The sequence below is a fragment of the Oncorhynchus mykiss genome, chromosome 8, assembly GCF_013265735.2.
Source record: "Oncorhynchus mykiss isolate Arlee chromosome 8, USDA_OmykA_1.1, whole genome shotgun sequence".
NCBI classification, from domain to species: Eukaryota; Metazoa; Chordata; class Actinopteri; order Salmoniformes; family Salmonidae; genus Oncorhynchus; species Oncorhynchus mykiss.
Window position 1 is genome coordinate 88,779,649 of NC_048572.1, and position 22,238 is coordinate 88,801,886.

Consider the following 22,238-nt stretch of genomic DNA (forward strand, 5'->3'; position numbering starts at 1 on the left):
AGCCCAACTCCGGTCCCCCCAACAGCCCAACTCCGGTCCCCCCAACAGCCCAACTCCGGTCCTCCGGTACCCCCAACAGCCCAACTCCGGTCCTCCAGTACGCCCAACAGCCCAACTCCGGTCCTCCGGTACCCCCAACAGCCCAACTCTGGTCCTCCGGTACCCCCGCCAGCCCAACTCTGGTCCTCCGGTACCCCCGCCAGCCCAACTCTGGTCCTCCGGTACCCACGCCAGCCCAACTCCGGTCCCCCCAACAGCCCAACTCCGGTCCCCCCAACAGCCCAACTCCGGTCCCCCCAACAGCCCAACTCCGGTCCCCCCAACAGCCAAACTCCGGTACCCCCAACAGCCCAACTCCGGTCCTCCGGTACCCCCAACAGCCCAACTCCGGTCCCCCCAACAGCCCAACTCCGGTACCCCCAACAGCCCAACTCCGGTACCCCCAACAGCCCAACTCCGGTCCTCCGGTACCCCCAACAGCCCAACTCCGGTCCTCCGGTACCCCCAACAGCCCAACTCCGGTCCTCCGGTACCCCCAACAGCCCAACTCCGGTCCTCCGGTACCCCCAACAGCCCAACTCCGGTCCTCCGGTACCCCCAACAGCCCAACTCCGGTCCTCCGGTACCCCCAACAGCCCAACTCCGCTACCCCCAACAGCCCAACTCCGGTTCTCCGGTACCCCCAACAGCCCAACTACGGTACCCCCAACAGCCCAACTCTGGTCGTCCGGTACCCCCGCCAGCCCAACTCTGGTCCTCCGGTACCCCCGCCAGCCCAACTCTTGTCCTCCGGTACCCCCGCCAGCCCAACTCTGGTCCTCCGGTACCCCCGCCAGCCCAACTCTGGTCCTCCGGTACCCCCGCCAGCCCAACTCTTGTCCTCCGGTACGCCCGCCAGCCCAACTCTGGTCCTCCGGTACCCCCGCCAGCCCAACTCTTGTCCTCCGGTACCCCCGCCAGCCCAACTCTGGTCCTCCGGTACCCCCGCCAGCCCAACTCTGGTCCTCCGATACCCCCGCCAGCCCAACTCTGGTCCTCCGGTACCCACGCCAGCCCAACTCCGGTCCCCCCAACAGCCCAACTCCGGTCCCCCCAACAGCCCAACTCCGGTCCCCCCAACAGCCCGAATCCAGTACCCCCAACAGCCCAACTCCGGTCCCCCCAACAGCCCAACTCCGGTCCTCCGGTACCCCCAACAGCGGTCCTCCGGTACCCCCAACATCCCAACTCCGGTCCTCCAGTACCCCCAACAGCCCAACTCCGGTCCTCCGGTACCCCCAACAGCCCAACTCCGTTACCCCCAACAGCCCAACTCCGCTACCCCCAACAGCCCAACTCCGGTCCTCCAGTACCCCCACTCCGGTCCTCCAGTACCCCCAACAGCCCAACTCCGCTACCCCCAACAGCCCAACTCCGGTCCTCCAGTACCCCCAACAGCCCAACTCCGGTACCCCCAACAGCCCAACTCCGGTCCTCCAGTACCCCCAACAGCCCAACTCCGGTACCCCCAACAGCCCAACTCCGGTCCTCCAGTACCCCCAACAGCCCAACTCCGGTACCCCCAACAGCCCAACTCCGGTCCTCCAGTACCCCCAACAGCCCAACTCCGGTACCCCCAACAGCCCAACTCCGGTCCTCCAGTACCCCCAACAGCCCAACTCCGGTTCTCCGGTACCACCAACAGCCCAACTCTGGTCCTCCGGTACCCCCGCCAGCCCAACTCTGGTCCTCCGGTACCCCCGCCAGCCCAACTCTGGTCGTCCGGTACCCCCGCCAGCCCAACTCTTGTCCTCCGGTACCCCCGCCAGCCCAACTCTTGTCCTCCGGTACGCCCGCCAGCCCAACTCTGGTCCTCCGGTACCCCCGCCAGCCCAACTCTTGTCCTCCGGTACCCCCGCCAGCCCAACTCTGGTCCTCCGGTACACCCGCCAGCCCAACTCTGGTCCTCCGATACCCCCGCCAGCCCAACTCTGGTCCTCCGGTACCCACGCCAGCCCAACTCCGGTCCCCCCAACAGCCCAACTCCGGTCCCCCCAACAGCCCAACTCCGGTCCCCCCAACAGCCCGAATCCAGTACCCCCAACAGCCCAACTCCGGTCCCCCCAACAGCCCAACTCCGGTCCTCCGGTACCCCCAACAGCGGTCCTCCGGTACCCCCAACATCCCAACTCCGGTCCTCCAGTACCCCCAACAGCCCAACTCCGGTCCTCCGGTACCCCCAACAGCCCAACTCTGGTCCTCCGGTACCCCCGCCAGCCCAACTCTGGTCCTCCGGTACCCCCGCCAGCCCAACTCTGGTCCTCCGGTACCCACGCCAGCCCAACTCCGGTCCCCCCAACAGCCCAACTCCGGTCCCCCCAACAGCCCAACTCCGGTCCCCCCAACAGCCCAACTCCGGTCCCCCCAACAGCCCAACTCCGGTACCCCCAACAGCCCAACTCCGGTCCTCCGGTACCCCCAACAGCCCAACTCCGGTCCTCCGGTACCCCCAACAGCCCAACTCCGGTCCCCCCAACAGCCCAACTCCGGTCCCCCCAACAGCCCAACTCCGGTCCCCCCAACAGCCCAACTCCAGTACCCCCAACAGCCCAACTCCGGTCCTCCGGTACCCCCGCCAGCCCAACTCTTGTCCTCCGGTACCCCCGCCAGCCCAACTCTGGTCCTCCGGTACCCCCGCCAGCCCAACTCTGGTCCTCCGGTACCCACGCCAGCCCAACTCCGGTCCCCCCAACAGCCCAACTCCGGTCCCCCCAACAGCCCAACTCCGGTACCCCCAACAGCCCAACTCCGGTCCTCCGGTACCCCCAACAGCCCAACTCCGCTACCCCCAACAGCCCAACTCCGGTCCTCCAGTACCCCCAACAGCCCAACTCCGGTACCCCCAACAGCCCAACTCCGGTCCTCCAGTACCCCCAACAGCCCAACTACGGTCCTCCAGTACCCCCAACAGCCCAACTACGGTCCTCCAGTACCCCTACCAGCCCAACTCCGGTCCTCCAGTACCCCCAACAGCCCAACTCCAGTATCCCTACCAGCCCAACTCCGGTCCTCCCAACAGCCCAACTCCGGTCCCCCCAACAGCCCAACTCCGGTCCCCCCAACAGCCCAACTCCGGTCCCCCCAACAGCCCAACTCCGGTACCCCCAACAGCCCAACTCCGGTCCTCCGGTACCCCCAACAGCCCAACTCCGGTCCTCCGGTACCCCCAACAGCCCAACTCCGGTCCCCCCAACAGCCCAACTCCGGTCCCCCCAACAGCCCAACTCCGGTCCCCCCAACAGCCCAACTCCAGTACCCCCAACAGCCCAACTCCGGTCCCCCCAACAGCCCAACTCCGGTCCCCCCAACAGCCCAACTCCGGTCCCCCCAACAGCCCAACTCCGGTCCCCCCAACAGCCCAACTCCGGTACCCCCAACAGCCCAACTCCGGTCCTCCGGTACCCCCAACAGCCCAACTCCGGTCCTCCGGTACCCCCAACAGCCCAACTCCGGTCCCCCCAACAGCCCAACTCCGGTCCCCCCAACAGCCCAACTCCGGTCCCCCCAACAGCCCAACTCCAGTACCCCCAACAGCCCAACTCCGGTCCTCCGGTACCCCCGCCAGCCCAACTCTTGTCCTCCGGTACCCCCGCCAGCCCAACTCTGGTCCTCCGGTACCCCCGCCAGCCCAACTCTGGTCCTCCGGTACCCACGCCAGCCCAACTCCGGTCCCCCCAACAGCCCAACTCCGGTCCCCCCAACAGCCCAACTCCGGTACCCCCAACAGCCCAACTCCGGTACCCCCAACAGCCCAACTCCGGTCCTCCGGTACCCCCAACAGCCCAACTCCGCTACCCCAACAGCCCAACTCCGCTACCCCCAACAGCCCAACTCCGGTCCTCCAGTACCCCCAACAGCCCAACTCCGGTACCCCCAACAGCCCAACTCCGGTCCTCCAGTACCCCCAACAGCCCAACTACGGTCCTCCAGTACCCCCAACAGCCCAACTACGGTCCTCCAGTACCCCTACCAGCCCAACTCCGGTCCTCCAGTACCCCCAACAGCCCAACTCCAGTATCCCTACCAGCCCAACTCCGGTCCTCCGGTACCCCAACCAGCCCAACCCAGGTCCTCCGGTACCCCCACCAGCCCAACTCCAGTACCCCCAACAGCCCAACTCCGCTACCCCCAACAGCCCAACTCCGCTACCCCCAACAGCCCAACTCCGGTCCTCCAGTACCCCCAACAGCCCAACTCCGGTACCCCCAACAGCCCAACTCCGGTCCTCCAGTACCCCCAACAGCCCAACTACGGTCCTCCAGTACCCCCAACAGCCCAACTACGGTCCTCCAGTACCCCTACCAGCCCAACTCCGGTCCTCCAGTACCCCCAACAGCCCAACTCCAGTATCCCTACCAGCCCAACTCCGGTCCTCCGGTACCCCAACCAGCCCAACTCAGGTCCTCCGGTACCCCCACCAGCCCAACTCCAGTACCCCCAACAGCCCAACTCCGGTCCCCCCAACAGCCCAACTCCGGTCCCCCCAACAGCCCAACTCCAGTACCCCCAACAGCCCAACTCCGGTCCTCCGGTACCCCCAACAGCCCAACTCCGCTACCCCCAACAGCCCAACTCCGGTCCTCCAGTACCCCCAACAGCCCAACTCCGCTACCCCCAACAGCCCAACTCCGGTCCTCTAGTACCCCCAACAGCCCAACTCCGGTACCCCCAACAGCCCAACTCCGGTCCTCCAGTACCCCCAACAGCCCAACTACGGTCCTCCAGTACCCCCAACAGCCCAACTACGGTCCTCCAGTACCCCTACCAGCCCAACTCCGGTCCTCCAGTACCCCCAACAGCCCAACTCCAGTATCCCTACCAGCCCAACTCCGGTCCTCCGGTACCCCAACCAGCCCAACTCAGGTCCTCCGGTACCCCCACCAGCCCAACTCAGGTCCTCCGGTACCCCAAACAGCCCAACTCCGGTACCCCCAACAGCCCAACTCCGGTCCTCCAGTACCCCCAACAGCCCAACTACGGTCCTCCAGTACCCCCAACAGCCCAACTACGGTCCTCCAGTACCCCTACCAGCCCAACTCCGGTCCTCCAGTACCCCTACCAGCCCAACTCCGGTCCTCCAGTACCCCCAACAGCCCAACTCCAGTATCCCTACCAGCCCAACTCCGGTCCTCCGGTACCCCAACCAGCCCAACTCAGGTCCTCCGGTACCCCCACCAGCCCAACTCAGGTCCTCCGGTACCCCAAACAGCCCAACTCCGGTACCCCCAACAGCCCAACTCCGGTACCCCCAACAGCCCAACTCCGGTACCCCCAACAGCCCAACTCCGGTCCTCCAGTACCCCCAACAGCCCAACTCTGGTCCTCCAGTACCCCCAACAGCCCAACTCCAGTACCCCTACCAGCCCAACTCCGGTCCTCCGGTACCCCCACCAGCCCAACTCAGGTCCTCCGGTACCCCCACCAGCCCAACTCAGGTCCTCCGGTACCCCCAACAGCCCAACTCCGGTACCCCAAACAGCCCAACTCAGGTCCTCCGGTACCCCCAACAGCCCAACTCCGGTACCCCCAACAGCCCAACTCAGGTCCTCCGGTACCCCCAACAGCCCAACTCCAGTACCCCTACCAGCCCAACTCCGGTCCTCCGGTACCCCCACCAGCCCAACTCAGGTCCTCCGGTACCCCCACCAGCCCAACTCAGGTCCTCCGGTACCCCCAACAGCCCAACTATGGTACCCCCAACAGCCCAACTATGGTACCCCCAACAGCCCAACTCCGGTCCTCCAGTACCCCCAACAGCCCAACTCCGGTCCTCCGGTACCCCCAACAGCCCAACTCCGGTCCTCCAGTACCCCCAACAGCCCAACTCCGGTACCCCCAACAGCCCAACTCCGGTCCTCCAGTACCACCAACAGCCCAACTACGGTCCTCCAGTACCCCCAACAGCCCAACTACGGTCCTCCAGTACCCCTAAAAGCCCAACTCCGGTCCTCCAGTACCCCCAACAGCCCAACTCCAGTACCCCCACCAGCCCAACTCAGGTCCTCCGGTACCCCCAACAGCCCAACTCCGGTACCCCCAACAGCCCAACTCCGGTACCCCCAACAGCCCAACTCAGGTCCTCCGGTACCCCCAACAGCCCAACTCCGGTCCTCCGGTACCCCCAACAGCCCAACTCCGGTCCTCCGGTACCCCCAACAGCCCAACTCAGGTCCTCCGGTACCCCCAACAGCCCAACTCCGGTCCTCCGGTACCCCCAACAGCCCAACTCCGGTACCCCCAACAGCCCAACTCCGGTACCCCCAACAGCCCAACTCAGGTCCTCCGGTACCCCCAACAGCCCAACTCCAGTACCCCTACCAGCCCAACTCCGGTCCTCCGGTACCCCCACCAACCCAACTCAGGTCCTCCGGTACCCCCACCAGCCCAACTCAGGTCCTCCGGTACCCCCAACAGCCCAACTCCGGTACCCCCAACAGCCCAACTCAGGTCCTCCGGTACCCACAACAGCCCAACTCCGGTACCCCCAACAGCCCAACTCAGGTCCTCCGGTACCCCCAACAGCCCAACTACGGTCCTCCAGTACCCCTACCAGCCCAACTCCGGTCCTCCAGTACCCCCAAAAGCCCAACTCCAGTACCCCTACCAGCCCAACTCCGGTCCTCCGGTACCCCCGCCAGCCCAACTCAGGTCCTCCGGTACCCCCAACAGCCCAACTCCAGTACCCCCAACAGCCCAACTTCGGTACCCCCAACAGCCCAACTCCGGTACCCCCAACAGCCCAACTCCGGTACCCCCAACAGCCCAACTCCGGTCCTCCAGTACCCCCAACAGCCCAAATCCGGTCTTCCAGTACCCCCAACAGCCCAACTCCGATCCACCGGTACCCCCTACAGCCCAACTCCGGTCCCCCCAACAGCCCAACTCCGGTCCTCCGGTACCCCCAACAGCCCAACTCCGGTCCTCCGGTACCCCCAACAGCCCAACTATGGTACCCCCAACAGCCCAACTATGGTACCCCCAACAGCCCAACTCCGGTCCTCCGGTACCCCCAACAGCCCAACTCCGGTCCTCCGGTACCCCCACCAGCCCAACTCAGGTCCTCCGGTACCCCCACCAGCCCAACTCAGGTCCTCCGGTACCCCCAACAGCCCAACTTCGGTACCCCCAACAGCCCAACTCCGGTACCCCCAACAGCCCAACTCCGGTCCTCCAGTACCCCCAACAGCCCAACTCCGGTCTTCCAGTACCCCCAACAGCCCAACTCCGGTCCTCCAGTACCCCCTACAGCCCAACTCCGGTCCTCCGGTACCCACAACAGCCCAACTCCGGTCCTCCAGTACCCACAACAGCCCAACTCCGGTCCTCCAGTACCCCCAACAGCCCAACTCCGGTACCCCCAACAGCCCAACTCCGGTACCCCCAACAGCCCAACTCCGGTCCTTCAGTACCCCCAACAGCCCAACTCCGGTACCCCCAACAGCCCAACTCCGGTCCTCCAGTACCCCCAACAGCCCAACTCCGGTCCTCCGGTACCCCCAACAGCCCAACTCCGGTCCTCCGGTACCCCCAACAGCCCAACTCCGGTCCTCCGGTACCCCCAACAGCCCAACTATGGTACCCCCAACAGCCCAACTATGGTACCCCCAACAGCCCAACTCCGGTCCTCCAGTACCCCCAACAGCCCAACTCCGGTCCTCCGGTACCCCCAACAGCCCAACTCCGGTCCTCCAGTACCCCCAACAGCCCAACTCCGGTACCCCCAACAGCCCAACTCCGGTCCTCCAGTACCACCAACAGCCCAACTACGGTCCTCCAGTACCCCCAACAGCCCAACTACGGTCCTCCAGTACCCCTACCAGCCCAACTCCGGTCCTCCAGTACCCCCAACAGCCCAACTCCAGTACCCCTACCAGCCCAACTCCGGTCCTCCGGTACCCCCACCAGCCCAACTCAGGTCCTCCGGTACCCCCGCCAGCCCAACTCAGGTCCTCCGGTACCCCCAACAGCCCAACTCCGGTACCCCCAACAGCCCAACTCAGGTCCTCCGGTACCCCCAACAGCCCAACTCCGGTCCTCCGGTACCCCCAACAGCCCAACTCCGGTCCTCCGGTACCCCCACCAACCCAACTCAGGTCCTCCGGTACCCCCACCAGCTCAACTCAGGTCCTCCGGTACCCCCACCAGCTCAACTCAGGTCCTCCGGTACCCCCAACAGCCCAACTCCGGTACCCCCAACAGCCCAACTCCGGTACCCCCAACAGCCCAACTCCGGTACCCCCAACAGCCCAACTCCGGTACCCCCAACAGCCCAACTCCGGTACCCCCAACAGCCCAACTCCGGTCCTCCGGTACCCCCAACAGCCCACCTCCGGTCCTCCGGTACCCCCAACAGCCCAACTCAGGTCCTCCGGTACCCCCACCAGCCCAACTCAGGTCCTCCGGTACCCCCACCAGCCCAACTCAGGTCCTCCGGTACCCCCAACAGCCCAACTCCGGTACTCCCAACAGCCCAACTCCGGTACCCCCAACAGCCCAACTCCGGTCCTCCGGTACCCCCAACAGCCCAACTCCGGTCCTCCGGTACCCCCAACAGCCCAACTATGGTACCCCCAACAGCCCAACTATGGTACCCCCAACAGCCCAACTCCGGTCCTCCAGTACCCCCAACAGCCCAACTCCGGTCCTCCGGTACCCCCAACAGCCCAACTCCGGTCCTCCAGTACCCCCAACAGCCCAACTCCGGTACCCCCAACAGCCCAACTCCGGTCCTCCAGTACCACCAACAGCCCAACTACGGTCCTCCAGTACCCCCAACAGCCCAACTACGGTCCTCCAGTACCCCTACCAGCCCAACTCCGGTCCTCCAGTACCCCCAACAGCCCAACTCCAGTACCCCTACCAGCCCAACTCCGGTCCTCCGGTACCCCCACCAGCCCAACTCAGGTCCTCCGGTACCCCCACCAGCCCAACTCAGGTCCTCCGGTACCCCCAACAGCCCAACTCCGGTACCCCCAACAGCCCAACTCAGGTCCTCCGGTACCCCCAACAGCCCAACTCAGGTCCTCCGGTACCCTCAACAGCCCAACTCCGGTCCTCCGGTACCCCCAACAGCCCAACTCAGGTCCTCCGGTACCCCCAACAGCCCAACTCCGGTCCTCCGGTAAACCCAACAGCCCAACTCCGGTCCTCCGGTACCCCCACCAGCCCAACTCAGGTCCTCCGGTACCCCCACCAGCTCAACTCAGGTCCTCCGGTACCCCCAACAGCCCAACTCCGGTACCCCCAACAGCCCAACTCCGGTACCCCCAACAGCCCAACTCCGGTACCCCCAACAGCCCACCTCCGGTCCTCCGGTACCCCCAACAGCCCACCTCCGGTCCTCCGGTACCCCCAACAGCCCAACTCAGGTCCTCCGGTACCCCCACCAGCCCAACTCAGGTCCTCCGGTACCCCCACCAGCCCAACTCAGGTCCTCCGGTACCCCCAACAGCCCAACTCCGGTACTCCCAACAGCCCAACTCCGGTACTCCCAACAGCCCAACTCCGGTACCCCCAACAGCCCAACTCAGGTCCTCCGGTACCCCCAACAGCCCAACTCCGGTACCCCCAACAGCCCAACTCCGGTACCCCCAACAGCCCAACTCCGGTACCCCCAACAGCCCAACTCCGGTACCCCCAACAGCCCAACTCCGGTACCCCCAACAGCCCCAACAGCCCAACTCCGGTCTTCCAGTACCCCCAACAGCCCAACTCCGGTCCTCCAGTACCCCCGCCAGCCCAACTCCGGTCCTCCAGTACCCCCAATAACCCAATGATGGGAGGAGGTGTGATGGTGTTTTGATGGTGACACTGTCAGAGATTTATTCAGAATTCAGGGCTCCCTTAACCCGAGTATTTAGAATTCAGGGCACACTTAACCCGAGTATTTAGAATTCAGGGCTCCCTTAACCCGAGTATTTAGAATTAAGGGCTCCCGAGTGGCGCAGCGGTCTAAGACACAGCATTTAAGGGCAAGAGGCGTCACTGCAGTACCTGGTTTGAATCCAGGTTGTATCACATCCGAGTCTCATAGGGCGGTGCACAATTGGCCCAGCGTCGTCCGGGTTTGGCCCGGGTTAGGCCATTATTGTAAATAAAAATGTGTTCTTAACTGACTTACCTGGTTAAATAACAATTTAAAATACAAAAATAACCAGCATGGCTACCACAGCATTCTGCAGTGGAACGCCATCCCATCTAGTTTGGGCTTAGTGGGAACATCATTTGTTTTTCAACAGGACACTGACCCAACACACCTCCAGGCTGTGCAAGGGCTATTTGACCAAGAAGGAGAGTGATGGAGTGCTATATCAGATGACCTGGCTTCCACAAATCACCTGACCTCAACCCAATTGCGATAAATGATGCACATGAATCCGCTTTAAAAGGGATGTAGAACCAGCTGATAAGCTAGGCTTAAGTTAAGGAACAGCTTCCACAACCAGCTGATAAGCTAGGCTTAAGTTTAGGAACAGCTCCCACAACCAGCTGATAAGCTAGGCTTAAGTTTAGGAACAGCTCCCACAACCAGCTGATAAGCTAGGCTTAAGTTTAGGAACAGCTCCCACAACAAGCTGATAAGCTAGGCTTAAGTTTAGGAACAGCTCCCACAACCAGCTGATAAGCTAGGCTTAACTTTAGGAACAGCTCCCACAACAAGCTGATAAGCTAGGCTTAAGTTTAGGAACAGCTCCCACAACCAGCTGATAAGCTTGGCTTAAGTTTAGGAACAGCTCCCACAACCAACAATGCTTTGTGTAGTAGGTGGAGGATGGGAGGTAAACTGCCATGGAGACAGAACTTACTATTGTGCACAGTCGATGAGCTGGTACTCGTTGGACCTTTCGAAGCACGCCTTCACTCCTTCGTCATCCCACAGCTTCTTGGCATGATCAAAGAACTCCTGGACCGAGGGTAGAGAGAGAGGACAGAGGGTTAGGAGCAGACCAGAAACCACAATCAAATCGGGACGTAGTCTAGCAGTGAAGAGTGTTGGGTCAGTAACCAACATTGAACGTTGGGTCTATTTCATTGAAATAAAAAATATATATATATTACATAAAAAATAACTAATTTTTAGATAAAACTACACTCAATATTTTCACATCACTAAATAATTGATTAAAATACACTGTTTTGTAATGAGGGTCTACAGTAGCCTCAACAGCACTCTCTAGGGTAGAACCATGTTGTAGCTGGAGGACAGCTAGCTTCCATCCTCCTCTGGGTACATTGATTTCAATACGAAACCAAGGAGGTTCCTACAGTACCATGTCTCCAACCCCAGCCTCTCCTACAGTACAGTACCATGTCTCCAACCCCAGCCTATCCTACAGTACAGTATCATGTCTCCAACCCCAGCCTCTCCTACAGTACAGTACCATGTCTCCAACCCCAGACTCTTCTACAGTACAGTACCATGTCTCCAACCCCAGCCTCTCCTACAGTACAGTATCATGTCTCCAACCCCAGCCTCTCCTACAGTACAGTATCATGTCTCCAACCACAGCCTCTCCTACAGTACAGTACCATGTCTCCAACCCCAGCCTCCCCTACAGTACAGTACCATGTCTCCAACCCCAGTCTCTCCTACAGTATCATGTCTCCAACCACAGCCTCTCCTACAGTATCATGTCTCCAACCCCAGCCTCTCCTACAGTATCATGTCTCCAACCCCAGCCTCTCCTACAGTATCATGTCTCCAACCCCAGCCTCTCCTACAGTAGAGTATCATGTCTCCAACCCCAGCCTCTCCTACAGTACAGTATCATGTCTCCAACCCCAGCCTCTCCTACAGTACAGTATCATGTCTCCAACCCCAGCCTCTCCTATAGTAGAGTATCATGTCTCCAACCCCAGCCTCTCCTACAGTACAGTATCATGTCTCCAACCCCAGCCTCTCCTACAGTACCATGTCTCCACTCCAACCCCAGCCTCTCCTACAGTACAGTATCATGTCTCCAACCCCAGCCTCTCCTACAGTACAGTATCATGTCTCCAACCCCAGCCTCTCCTACAGTACAGTACCATGTCTCCAACCCCAGCCTCTCCTACAGTACAGTACCATGTCTCCAACCCCAGCCACTCCTACAGTACCATGTCTCCAACCCCAGCCTCTCCTACAGTACAGTATCATGTCTCCAACCCCAGCCTCTCCTACAGTATCATGTCTCCAACCCCAGCCTCTCCTACAGTACAGTATCATGTCTCCAACCCCAGCCTCTCCTACAGTACCATGTCTCCAACCACAGCCTCTCCTATAGTAGAGTATCATGTCTCCAACCCCAGCCTCTCCTACAGTACAGTATCATGTCTCCAACTCCAGCCTCTCCTACAGTACAGTATCATGTCTCCAACCCCAGCCTCTCCTACAGTACAGTATCATGTCTCCAACCCCAGCCTCTCCTACAGTATCATGTCTCCAACCACAGCCTCTCCTATAGTAGAGTATCATGTCTCCAACCCCAGCCTCTCCTACAGTACAGTATCATGTCTCCAACCCCAGCCTCTCCTATAGTAGAGTATCATGTCTCCAACCCCAGCCTCTCCTACAGTACAGTATCATGTCTCCAACCCCAGCCTCTCCTACAGTACCATGTCTCCACTCCAACCCCAGCCTCTCCTACAGTACAGTATCATGTCTCCAACCCCAGCCTCTCCTACAGTACAGTATCATGTCTCCAACCCCAGCCTCTCCTACAGTACAGTACCATGTCTCCAACCCCAGCCTCTCCTACAGTACAGTACCATGTCTCCAACCCCAGCCTCTCCTACAGTACAGTATCATGTCTCCAACCCCAGCCTCTCCTACAGTACAGTACCATGTCTCAACTCCAACCCCAGCCTCTCCTACAGTACAGTATCATGTCTCCAACCCCAGCCTCTCCTACAGTAGAGTATCATGTCTCCAACCACAGCCTCTCCTACAGTACAGTATCATGTCTCCAACCCCAGCCTCTCCTACAGTACAGTATCATGTCTCCAACCCCAGCCTCTAATATAGTAGAGTATCATGTCTCCAACCCCAGCCTCTCCTACAGTACAGTATCATGTCTCCAACCCCAGCCTCTCCTACAGTACCATGTCTCCACTCCAACCCCAGCCTCTCCTACAGTACAGTATCATGTCTCCAACCCCAGCCTCTCCTACAGTACAGTATCATGTCTCCAACCCCAGCCTCTCCTACAGTACAGTACCATGTCTCCAACCCCAGCCTCTCCTACAGTACAGTACCATGTCTCCAACCCCAGCCACTCCTACAGTACCATGTCTCCAACCCCAGCCTCTCCTACAGTACAGTATCATGTCTCCAACCCCAGCCTCTCCTACAGTATCATGTCTCCAACCACAGCCTCTCCTATAGTACAGTATCATGTCTCCAACCCCAGCCTCTCCTACAGTATCATGTCTCCAACCACAGCCTCTCCTATAGTAGAGTATCATGTCTCCAACCCCAGCCTCTCCTACAGTACAGTATCATGTCTCCAACCCCAGCCTCTCCTACAGTACAGTACCATGTCTCCACTCCAACCCCAGCCTCTCCTACAGTACAGTATCATGTCTCCAACCCCAGCCTCTCCTACAGTACAGTACCATGTCTCCAACCCCAGCCACTCCTACAGTACAGTATCATGTCTCCAACCCCAGCCTCTCCTACAGTACAGTACCATGTCTCCACTCCAACCCCAGCCTCTCCTACAGTACAGTATCATGTCTCCAACCCCAGCCTCTCCTACAGTAGAGTATCATGTCTCCAACCCCAGCCTCTCCTACAGTACAGTATCATGTCTCCAACCCCAGCCTCTCCTACAGTATCATGTCTCCAACCACAGCCTCTCCTACAGTATCATGTCTCCAACCCCAGCCTCTCCTACAATACAGTACCATGTCTCCAACCTCAGCCTCTCCTACAGTACCATGTCTCCAACCCCAGCCTCTCCTACAGTATCATGTCTCCAACCCCAGCCTCTCCTACAGTACCATGTCTCCAACCCCAGCCTCTCCTACAGTACAGTCCCATGTCTCCAACCCCAGCCACTCCTACAGTATCATGTCTCCAACCCCAGCCTCTCCTACAATACAGTACCATGTCTCCAACCTCAGCCTCTCCTACAGTATCATGTCTCCAACCCCAGCCTCTCCTACAGTATCATGTCTCCAACCCCAGCCTCTCCTACAGTACAGTACCATGTCGCCAACCCCAGCCACTCCTACAGTACCATGTCTCCAACCCCAGCCTCTCCTACAGTACACTACCATGTCTCCAACCCCAGCCACTCCTACAGTACCATGTCTCCAACCCCAGCCTCTCCTACAGTATCATGTCTCCAACCCCAGCCTCTCCTACAATACAGTACCATGTCTCCAACCTCAGCCTCTCCTACAGTACCATGTCTCCAACCCCAGCCTCTCCTACAGTATCATGTCTCCAACCCCAGCCACTCCTACAGTACCATGTCTCCAACCCCAGCCTCTCCTACAGTACAGTCCCATGTCTCCAACCCCAGCCACTCCTACAGTATCATGTCTCCAACCCCAGCCTCTCCTACAATACAGTACCATGTCTCCAACCTCAGCCTCTCCTACAGTATCATGTCTCCAACCCCAGCCTCTCCTACAGTATCATGTCTCCAACCCCAGCCTCTCCTACAGTACAGTACCATGTCGCCAACCCCAGCCACTCCTACAGTACCATGTCTCCAACCCCAGCCTCTCCTACAGTACACTACCATGTCTCCAACCCCAGCCACTCCTACAGTACCATGTCTCCAACCCCAGCCTCTCCTACAGTATCATGTCTCCAACCCCAGCCTCTACTACACCAGAATAGAGCTCCTTCTGGGGGAGCCTGATGGAACCACGTCATTAGAATGTACCAGAGAACACCAGAATAGAGCTCCTTCTGGGGAGCCTGGCTGTCTACAATTTCTATTTGGCTGGCTACTCTCCTACAGTACAGTATCACGCATTCCAAACTAAAACTGGGGGATATGTCAACTTTGATTAATTTGAATGTATGTTTTGTGGCGACATTCTAAATGCCTGTATCGAAAGAATCACATTTTTAATTTGTTTCGTTTATTTGTTTTAGTTTAGTTTAGTTTTAGTCTGCTTGTTCTCATGCTCTCTATTTGGTCTCGTCTCCTTTGCTTCTTCTGTGCGGTTTACACCAGAGATCTGTATATAATGATGAGACGCACATTCGTCCACCCAAACAAGTCGCTGTCCCAAAAGGCCAGGGAACCGGGCTTTGGCGTCATGACATTTTGTCAGTTGGTGATTTGTCATTCAAATAACTGCCAGTCTCACGGTAATTAACATGAACACGTTTAGCATTTTCAGCTTCCACCCAATAGCCGACAAGCCACTGACGCAGAGCTTTGGGAAAAAAGTCTAGTAAATGTACTTAATATAGTCTACCTACACCATCACAATAAATCCATGTAATATAGTCTACCTACACCATCACAATAAATCCATGTAATATAGTCTACCTACACCATCACAATAAATCCATGTAATATAGTCTACCTACACCATCACAATAAATCCATGTAATATAGTCTACCTACACCATCACAATAAATCCATGTAATATAGTCTACCTACACCATCACAATAAATCCATGTAATATAGTCTACCTATACCATCACAATAAATCCATGTAATATAGCCTACACCATCACAATAAATCCATGTAATATAGTCTACCTACACCATCACAATAAATCCATGTAATATAGTCTACCTACACCATCACAATAAATCCATGTAATATAGTCTACACCATCACAATAAATCCATGTAATATAGTCTACACCATCACAATAAATCCATGTAATATAGTCTACCTACACCATCACAATAAATCCATGTAATATAGTCTACCTACACCATCACAATAAATCCATGTAATATAGTCTACACCATCACAATAAATCCATGTAATATAGTCTACACCATCACAATAAATCCATGTAATATAGTCTACCTACACCATCACAATAAATCCATGTAATATAGTCTACCTATACCATCACAATAAATCCATGTAATATAGTCTACCTACACCATCACAATAAATCCATGTAATATAGTCTACCTACACCATCACAATAAATCCATCTAATATAGTCTACCTACACCATCACAATAAATCCATGTAATATAGTCTACACCATCACAATAAATCCATGTAATATAGTCTACACCATCACAATAAATCCATGTAATATAGTCTACCTACACCATCACAATAAATCCATGTAATATAGTCTACCTACACCATCACAATAAATCCATGTAATATAGTCTACCTACACCTTCACAATAAATCCATGTAATATAGTCTACCTACACCATCACAATAAATCCATGTAATATAGTCTACCTACACCATCACAGTAAATCCATGTAATATAGTCTACCTACACCATCACAATAAATCCATGTAATATAGTCTACCTACACCATCACAATAAATCCATGTAATATAGTCTACACCATCACAATAAATCCATGTAATATAGCCTACACCATCACAATAAATCCATGTACTATAGTCTACACCATCACAATAAATCCATGTAATATAGTCTACACCATCACAATAAATCCATGTAATATAGTCTACCTACACCATCACAATAAATCCATGTAATATAGTCTACCTACACCATCACAATAAATCCATGTAATATAGCCTACACCATCACAATAAATCCATGTACTATAGTCTACACCATCACAATAAATCCATGTAATATAGTCTACACCATCACAATAAATCCATGTAATATAGTCTACCTACACCATCACAATAAATCCATGTAATATAGTCTACCTACACCATCACAATAAATCCATGTAATATAGTCTACCTACACCATCACAATAAATCCATGTAATATAGTCTACCTACACCATCACAATAAATCCATGTAATATAGTCTACCTACACCATCACAATAAATCCATGTAATAGTCTACCTATACCATCACAATAAATCCATGTAATATAGTCTACCTACACCATCACAATAAATCCATGTAATATAGTCTACACCATCACAATAAATCCATGTAATATAGTCTACCTACACCATCACAATAAATCCATGTAATATAGTCTACCTACACCATCACAATAAATCCATGTAATATAGTCTACACCATCACAATAAATCCATGTAATATAGTCTACCTACACCATCACAATAAATCCATGTAATATAGTCTACCTACACCATCACAATAAATCCATGTAATATAGTCTACACCATCACAATACATCCATGTAATATAGTCTACCTACACCATCACAATAAATCCATGTAATATAGTCTACACCATCACAATAAATCCATGTAATATAGTCTACCTACACTGTCACAATAAATAAAGTATTTATTTTAGACAGGTCTAAAGAAACATAATATGAAGAAAATGTAGTCTATTTCAGAAGATCAGAATAACATCCTCTGAGTTGTCCTCATGTTAGGCCCAGATCTGGCTGTGCCAAATGGCTGTGGGCGACACTAGTTAATTTAGCCGACATGATTTCCTTATAATTCCTGTGGCATTATTTTAATATTATTTTATACTAAGAACAATACAATTGAACGTAGCTGAATAAAATAGAAAGGATATTTTTCCACAAACGATTTCCCAGGGAGTGACGCAAATGCGGCTATTCTGTGTTGAGCAGTAAAACAGAAGAAAACAGGAGCTGCGACATGTTTATTCAACTGTGATTCAAACGTTAAGAATGTATTAGAAATCAAAACAACCTGATTGGCCACCAGACAGCCTGGGTGAAAGTTGAATACATTTTTTTTTTTTTTTTTTTTTTTTTTTTAATTTAAAGGCATGAGCTTCTCTCAAATCACAATTTGACAAGCACTTGATAATATTCTCACCCATCAATTTGATCTGGTCTTTACACACAGACTACTAATATATGTGTAGAATTATTATGTAGACTGGCCCACAATTTGTTTTATATATATGTACTTATATAGGAAGTCATCCGTAGCCTGCACTCGAATAGCGAAGGGCGCTTACATACGATTACGTTATTAATATTCCAGGTAGGATATAGATATACCGGTTGTAAAGGGGATTCATGTGCTTCATTGTAAGAATTGAGAAATACATATAGCAGCATGAGAAAGCTGAAATCATTTATATTTAAATAGAGTCTGGTCAAAAGTCGGTTTTGAGACGCGGTTGCACAAGGACTGGGGTTAGAAGAACACAGGCTTCTCTAGGCTCTGGATTCTCTAAGTATCTTCCAGGGGTCCTACATGTTGAGTTATTTGGTCACTTTAGGTGTGATACTAACCTTATCAAAACATATAGGACTATGGACTAGACTACATGAGGTGTGATACTAACCTTATAGGACTATGGACTAGACTACATGAGGTGTGATACTAACCTTATAGGACTATGGGCTAGACTACATGAGGTGTGATACTAACCTTATTAAAACATATAGGACTATGGACTAGACTACATGAGGTGTGATACTAACCTTATAGGACTATGGACTAGACTACATGAGGTGTGATACTAACCTTATTAAAACATATAGGACTATGGGCTAGGATACATGAGGTGTGATACTAACCTTATAGGACTATGGACTAGACTACATGAGGTGTGATACTAACCTTATTAAAACATATAGGACTATGGACTAGACTACATGAGGTGTGATACTAACCTTATTAAAACATATAGGACTATGGGCTAGACTACATGACGTGTGATACTAACCTTATTAAAACATATAGGACTATGGGCTAGTCTACATGATGCTACTATGATTTGAAAAAGCGGCAGAGAAAATAAGGCATAGATGTTTCTGGACGACATGCGGTGGCCCGTCGTTCACTCGTGATATTGGCACCCATTAGACTATTCTTGATTTAATCTAGTCTTTACATATGCAAAATAATATATGCGTGAAATTAGTTTTGATTTACAAATGGGCCATTTTCATGCCGATGTCAGGACTAAAAATACATTTAAAGAAGACATTGAATAGCAAATGGTGGATGCTTTTCCCCCCAGTTAATTTCCATGCCAGTTAGGCAGGCTATTCTGGCTGTGAAGTGAAAGAATACGATTAATATTAAGAAAGTTGATAAATAAATTGAGAGAAAGAGAGAGAAAGAGAGACAGAGAGAGAGAGAAAGAGACAGAAACAGAGAGAAAGAGAGAGACAGTGAGAGACAGAGAGAAAGAGACAGAAACATAGAGAGAGAGAGAGAGAGAGAAAGAAACAGAAAGCGAGAGCAAAAGAGAGAGAGAGAAAGAGATGGAAAGAACGCGTGGTCTGACTCCTAGAGGCTCTTTTCCACAGAGGCGTGTGACATTGGGCTGCTGAATAAATGTAGTGTTGCTGCTGTGCCCTAAAGAGCTACTGATCACACAGAGAGAGAGAGAGTTCACTGTTGCCGCTCATCGCCAAAATCATCCTTTTCAATACTAGGGCCCAGTTTGGGGTGACCTCCACTCTCCCCTTGGAGAAAGCCATAGGCTTCAGCAGGGGGGGGCTACATACCAGCCCATTCAATCCAGCCCACAGGAAGTTTGGGTAACAAACAAAAAAACATTAAGGAGAAATTATTATTTTGGGTAAAACAAAACTCCAGTCCACCCATAAACGTCTAGAACCAGATGGAAAGGAAGTAGAAACTAGGAATGTTGTTTGAAAATCCGAACGGACATTACAATTCAAATACTTATTTTTTTATATTTTTTATATTATATTTATATTTATATTTTTAACACTGAAAAGGTATTTTTCTACATTTTATAAAAATATCCATGGAACATTGTTACCATGACAATTCAAATGAGTCGTTTAATAAAACAAAATTTTTCATAACGTACTTTTCATAACGTACACGGTGCGCCACATAAACCGACCTTCGGGGGTGTAGCTTGTCGGACAATCAAACCGGCTCAACGTGTAACAAGTGGAGTGAGAGTTCACTGATGCAATGCAAGACGTTATACATTTACGGAATTCAAAGTTAGCGAAATGATTAGGCAGTAGGATACAACGAGCAACCAACAAGTAAGAGTTTTATCTGAATGGCGAGAAAGCGCAGCGTGTGGCCTCAATTAGCCAAGCTAGCTGTTAGCTTCTCTACGCTACTCCAGACAAGACAGACACTTATTTTGGATGATAAATAACATCGTGGCTGCTACAAGTTAGCTAGTCAAGGCTGTAGCCGTTGCCTTGGCCGTCTCTCTCTCCTCCTCCGTCTGCTCGCTCCCATCTCATGCAACAGTCTCTCTGTCCTCCGTCTGCTCGCTCCCATCTCATGCAACAGTCTCTCTCTCCTCCGTCTGCTCGCTCCCATCTCATGCAACAGTCTCTCTCTCCTCCGTCTGCTCGCTCCCATCTCATGCAACAGTCTCTCTCTCGTCCGTCTGCTCACTCCCATTTCATGCAACAGTCTCTCTCTCCTCCGTCTGCTCACTCCCATTTCATGCAACAGTCTCTCTCTCCTCCGTCTGCTCGCTCCCATCTCATGCAACAGTCTCTCTCTCCTCCGTCTGCTCGCTCCCATCTCATGCAACAGTCTCTCTCTCCTCCGTCTGCTCGCTCCCATCTCATGCAACAGTCTCTCTCTCCTCCGTCTGCTCGCTCCCATCTCATGCAACAGTCTCTCTCTCAGCAGTGCTCAGGTTAAAACAACAAAAAACACATGTATTTCGAATATCTGACAAAGACTTACAGTATTATTTGAAAAGTGAAATAATTTCCAACTCCCATCCCTAGTAGCCATTATAATGGACTTACAGTATTTTAAGCCAAACTTCAATCTTTGGATTCAATATGTTGTTTTAAAAATGTTCCAACCAATTCATCTGGTTGTTATATCCATTAGTTTTATTTTAAGCCAATCAAATATGTTATTATGAAGTTAATGACAGTTGTGTTAGTTCCCACTAGTGGCCAATTTCAAAGCCGAAAAAAACGTGTGTGTTGAGGCAACCCTCGGATAACCAATATAGGATTAACACATTTTCTGATATTTTTAGTACTTTCTCAGATACAGTACCAGTCAAAAGATTGGACACAACTACTCATTCAAGGGTTTATTTTTACTATTTTTCTACATTGTAGAATAATGGTGAAGATGTCAAAACTATGAAATAACACATATGGAATCATGTAGTAACCAAAAGAGATAAATAAAAATATATTTTATATTTGAGATTCTTCAAAGTAGCCACCCTTTGCCTTGATCACAGCTTTGCACACTCTTGGCATTCTCTCAACCAGATTCACCTGGAATGCTTTTCCAACAGTCTTGAAGGAGTTCCCACATATGCTGGGCACTTGTTGGCTGCTTTTCCTTCACCCTGTGGTCCAACTCATCACAAACCATCTCAATTTGGTTGCGGTCGGGTGATTGTGGAGGCCAGGTCATCTGATGCAGCACTCCATCACTCTCCTTCTTGGTCAAATAGCCCTTGCACAGCCTTGAGGTGTGTTGGGTCATTGTCCTTTTGAAAAACAAATGATAGTGGGACTAAGCCCAAACCAGATGGGATGGCGTATCGCTGCGGTCGTCATGCTGGTTGTGTGTGCCTTGAATTCTAAATAAATCACAGACAGTGTCACCAGCAACGCACCCCCACACCTCCTCCTCCATGCTTCACGGTGGGAACAACACATGCAGAGATCATCCGTTCACCTACTCTGTGTCTTACAAAGACACGGTGGATGGAACCCAAAATCTTTAATTTAAACTCATCAGAAGGAAGGACAGATTTCCACCGGTCTAATGTCCATTGCTCGTGTTTCTTGGCCCAAGCAAGTATCTTCTTCTTATTGGTGTCCTTTAGTAGTGGTTTCTTTGCAGCAATTCAACCATGAAGGCCTGATTCACGCAGTCTCCTCTGAACAGTTGATGTTGAGATGTGTCTGTTAACTGAACTCTGTGAAGCATTTATTTGGGCTGCAATCTGAGGTACAGTTAACTCTAATGAACTTATCCTCTGCAGCAGAGGTAACTCTGGGTCTTCCTTTCCTGTGACGGTCCTCATGAGAGACAGTTAACTCTAATGAACTTATCCTCTGTAGCAGAGGTAACTCTGGGTCTTCCTTTCCTGTGGTGGTCCTCATGAGAGTCAGTTAACTCTAATGAACTTATCCTCTGTAGCAGAGGTA

General features: G+C 53.1%; 1 protein-coding gene across 4 annotated transcripts in view; it reads right to left on the reverse strand.

Moving 5' to 3' along the window:
• The window catches only part of LOC110530889 (guanine nucleotide-binding protein G(olf) subunit alpha), a 147,663-nt gene that overhangs the window by 108,184 nt on the left and 17,241 nt on the right, over nucleotides 1-22,238 (reverse strand). For all 4 annotated transcript variants that reach the window (XR_005052995.1, XR_005052996.1, XM_036986678.1 and 1 more), the window contains exon 5: nucleotides 10,845-10,942. Coding sequence is in view for 2 of the 4 variants with exons in the window: in XM_036986678.1 (XP_036842573.1) it covers nucleotides 10,845-10,942 (98 nt within the window). In the remaining 2 variants the exon portion in view is untranslated. The remainder of the gene's footprint in view (nucleotides 1-10,844; nucleotides 10,943-22,238) is intronic.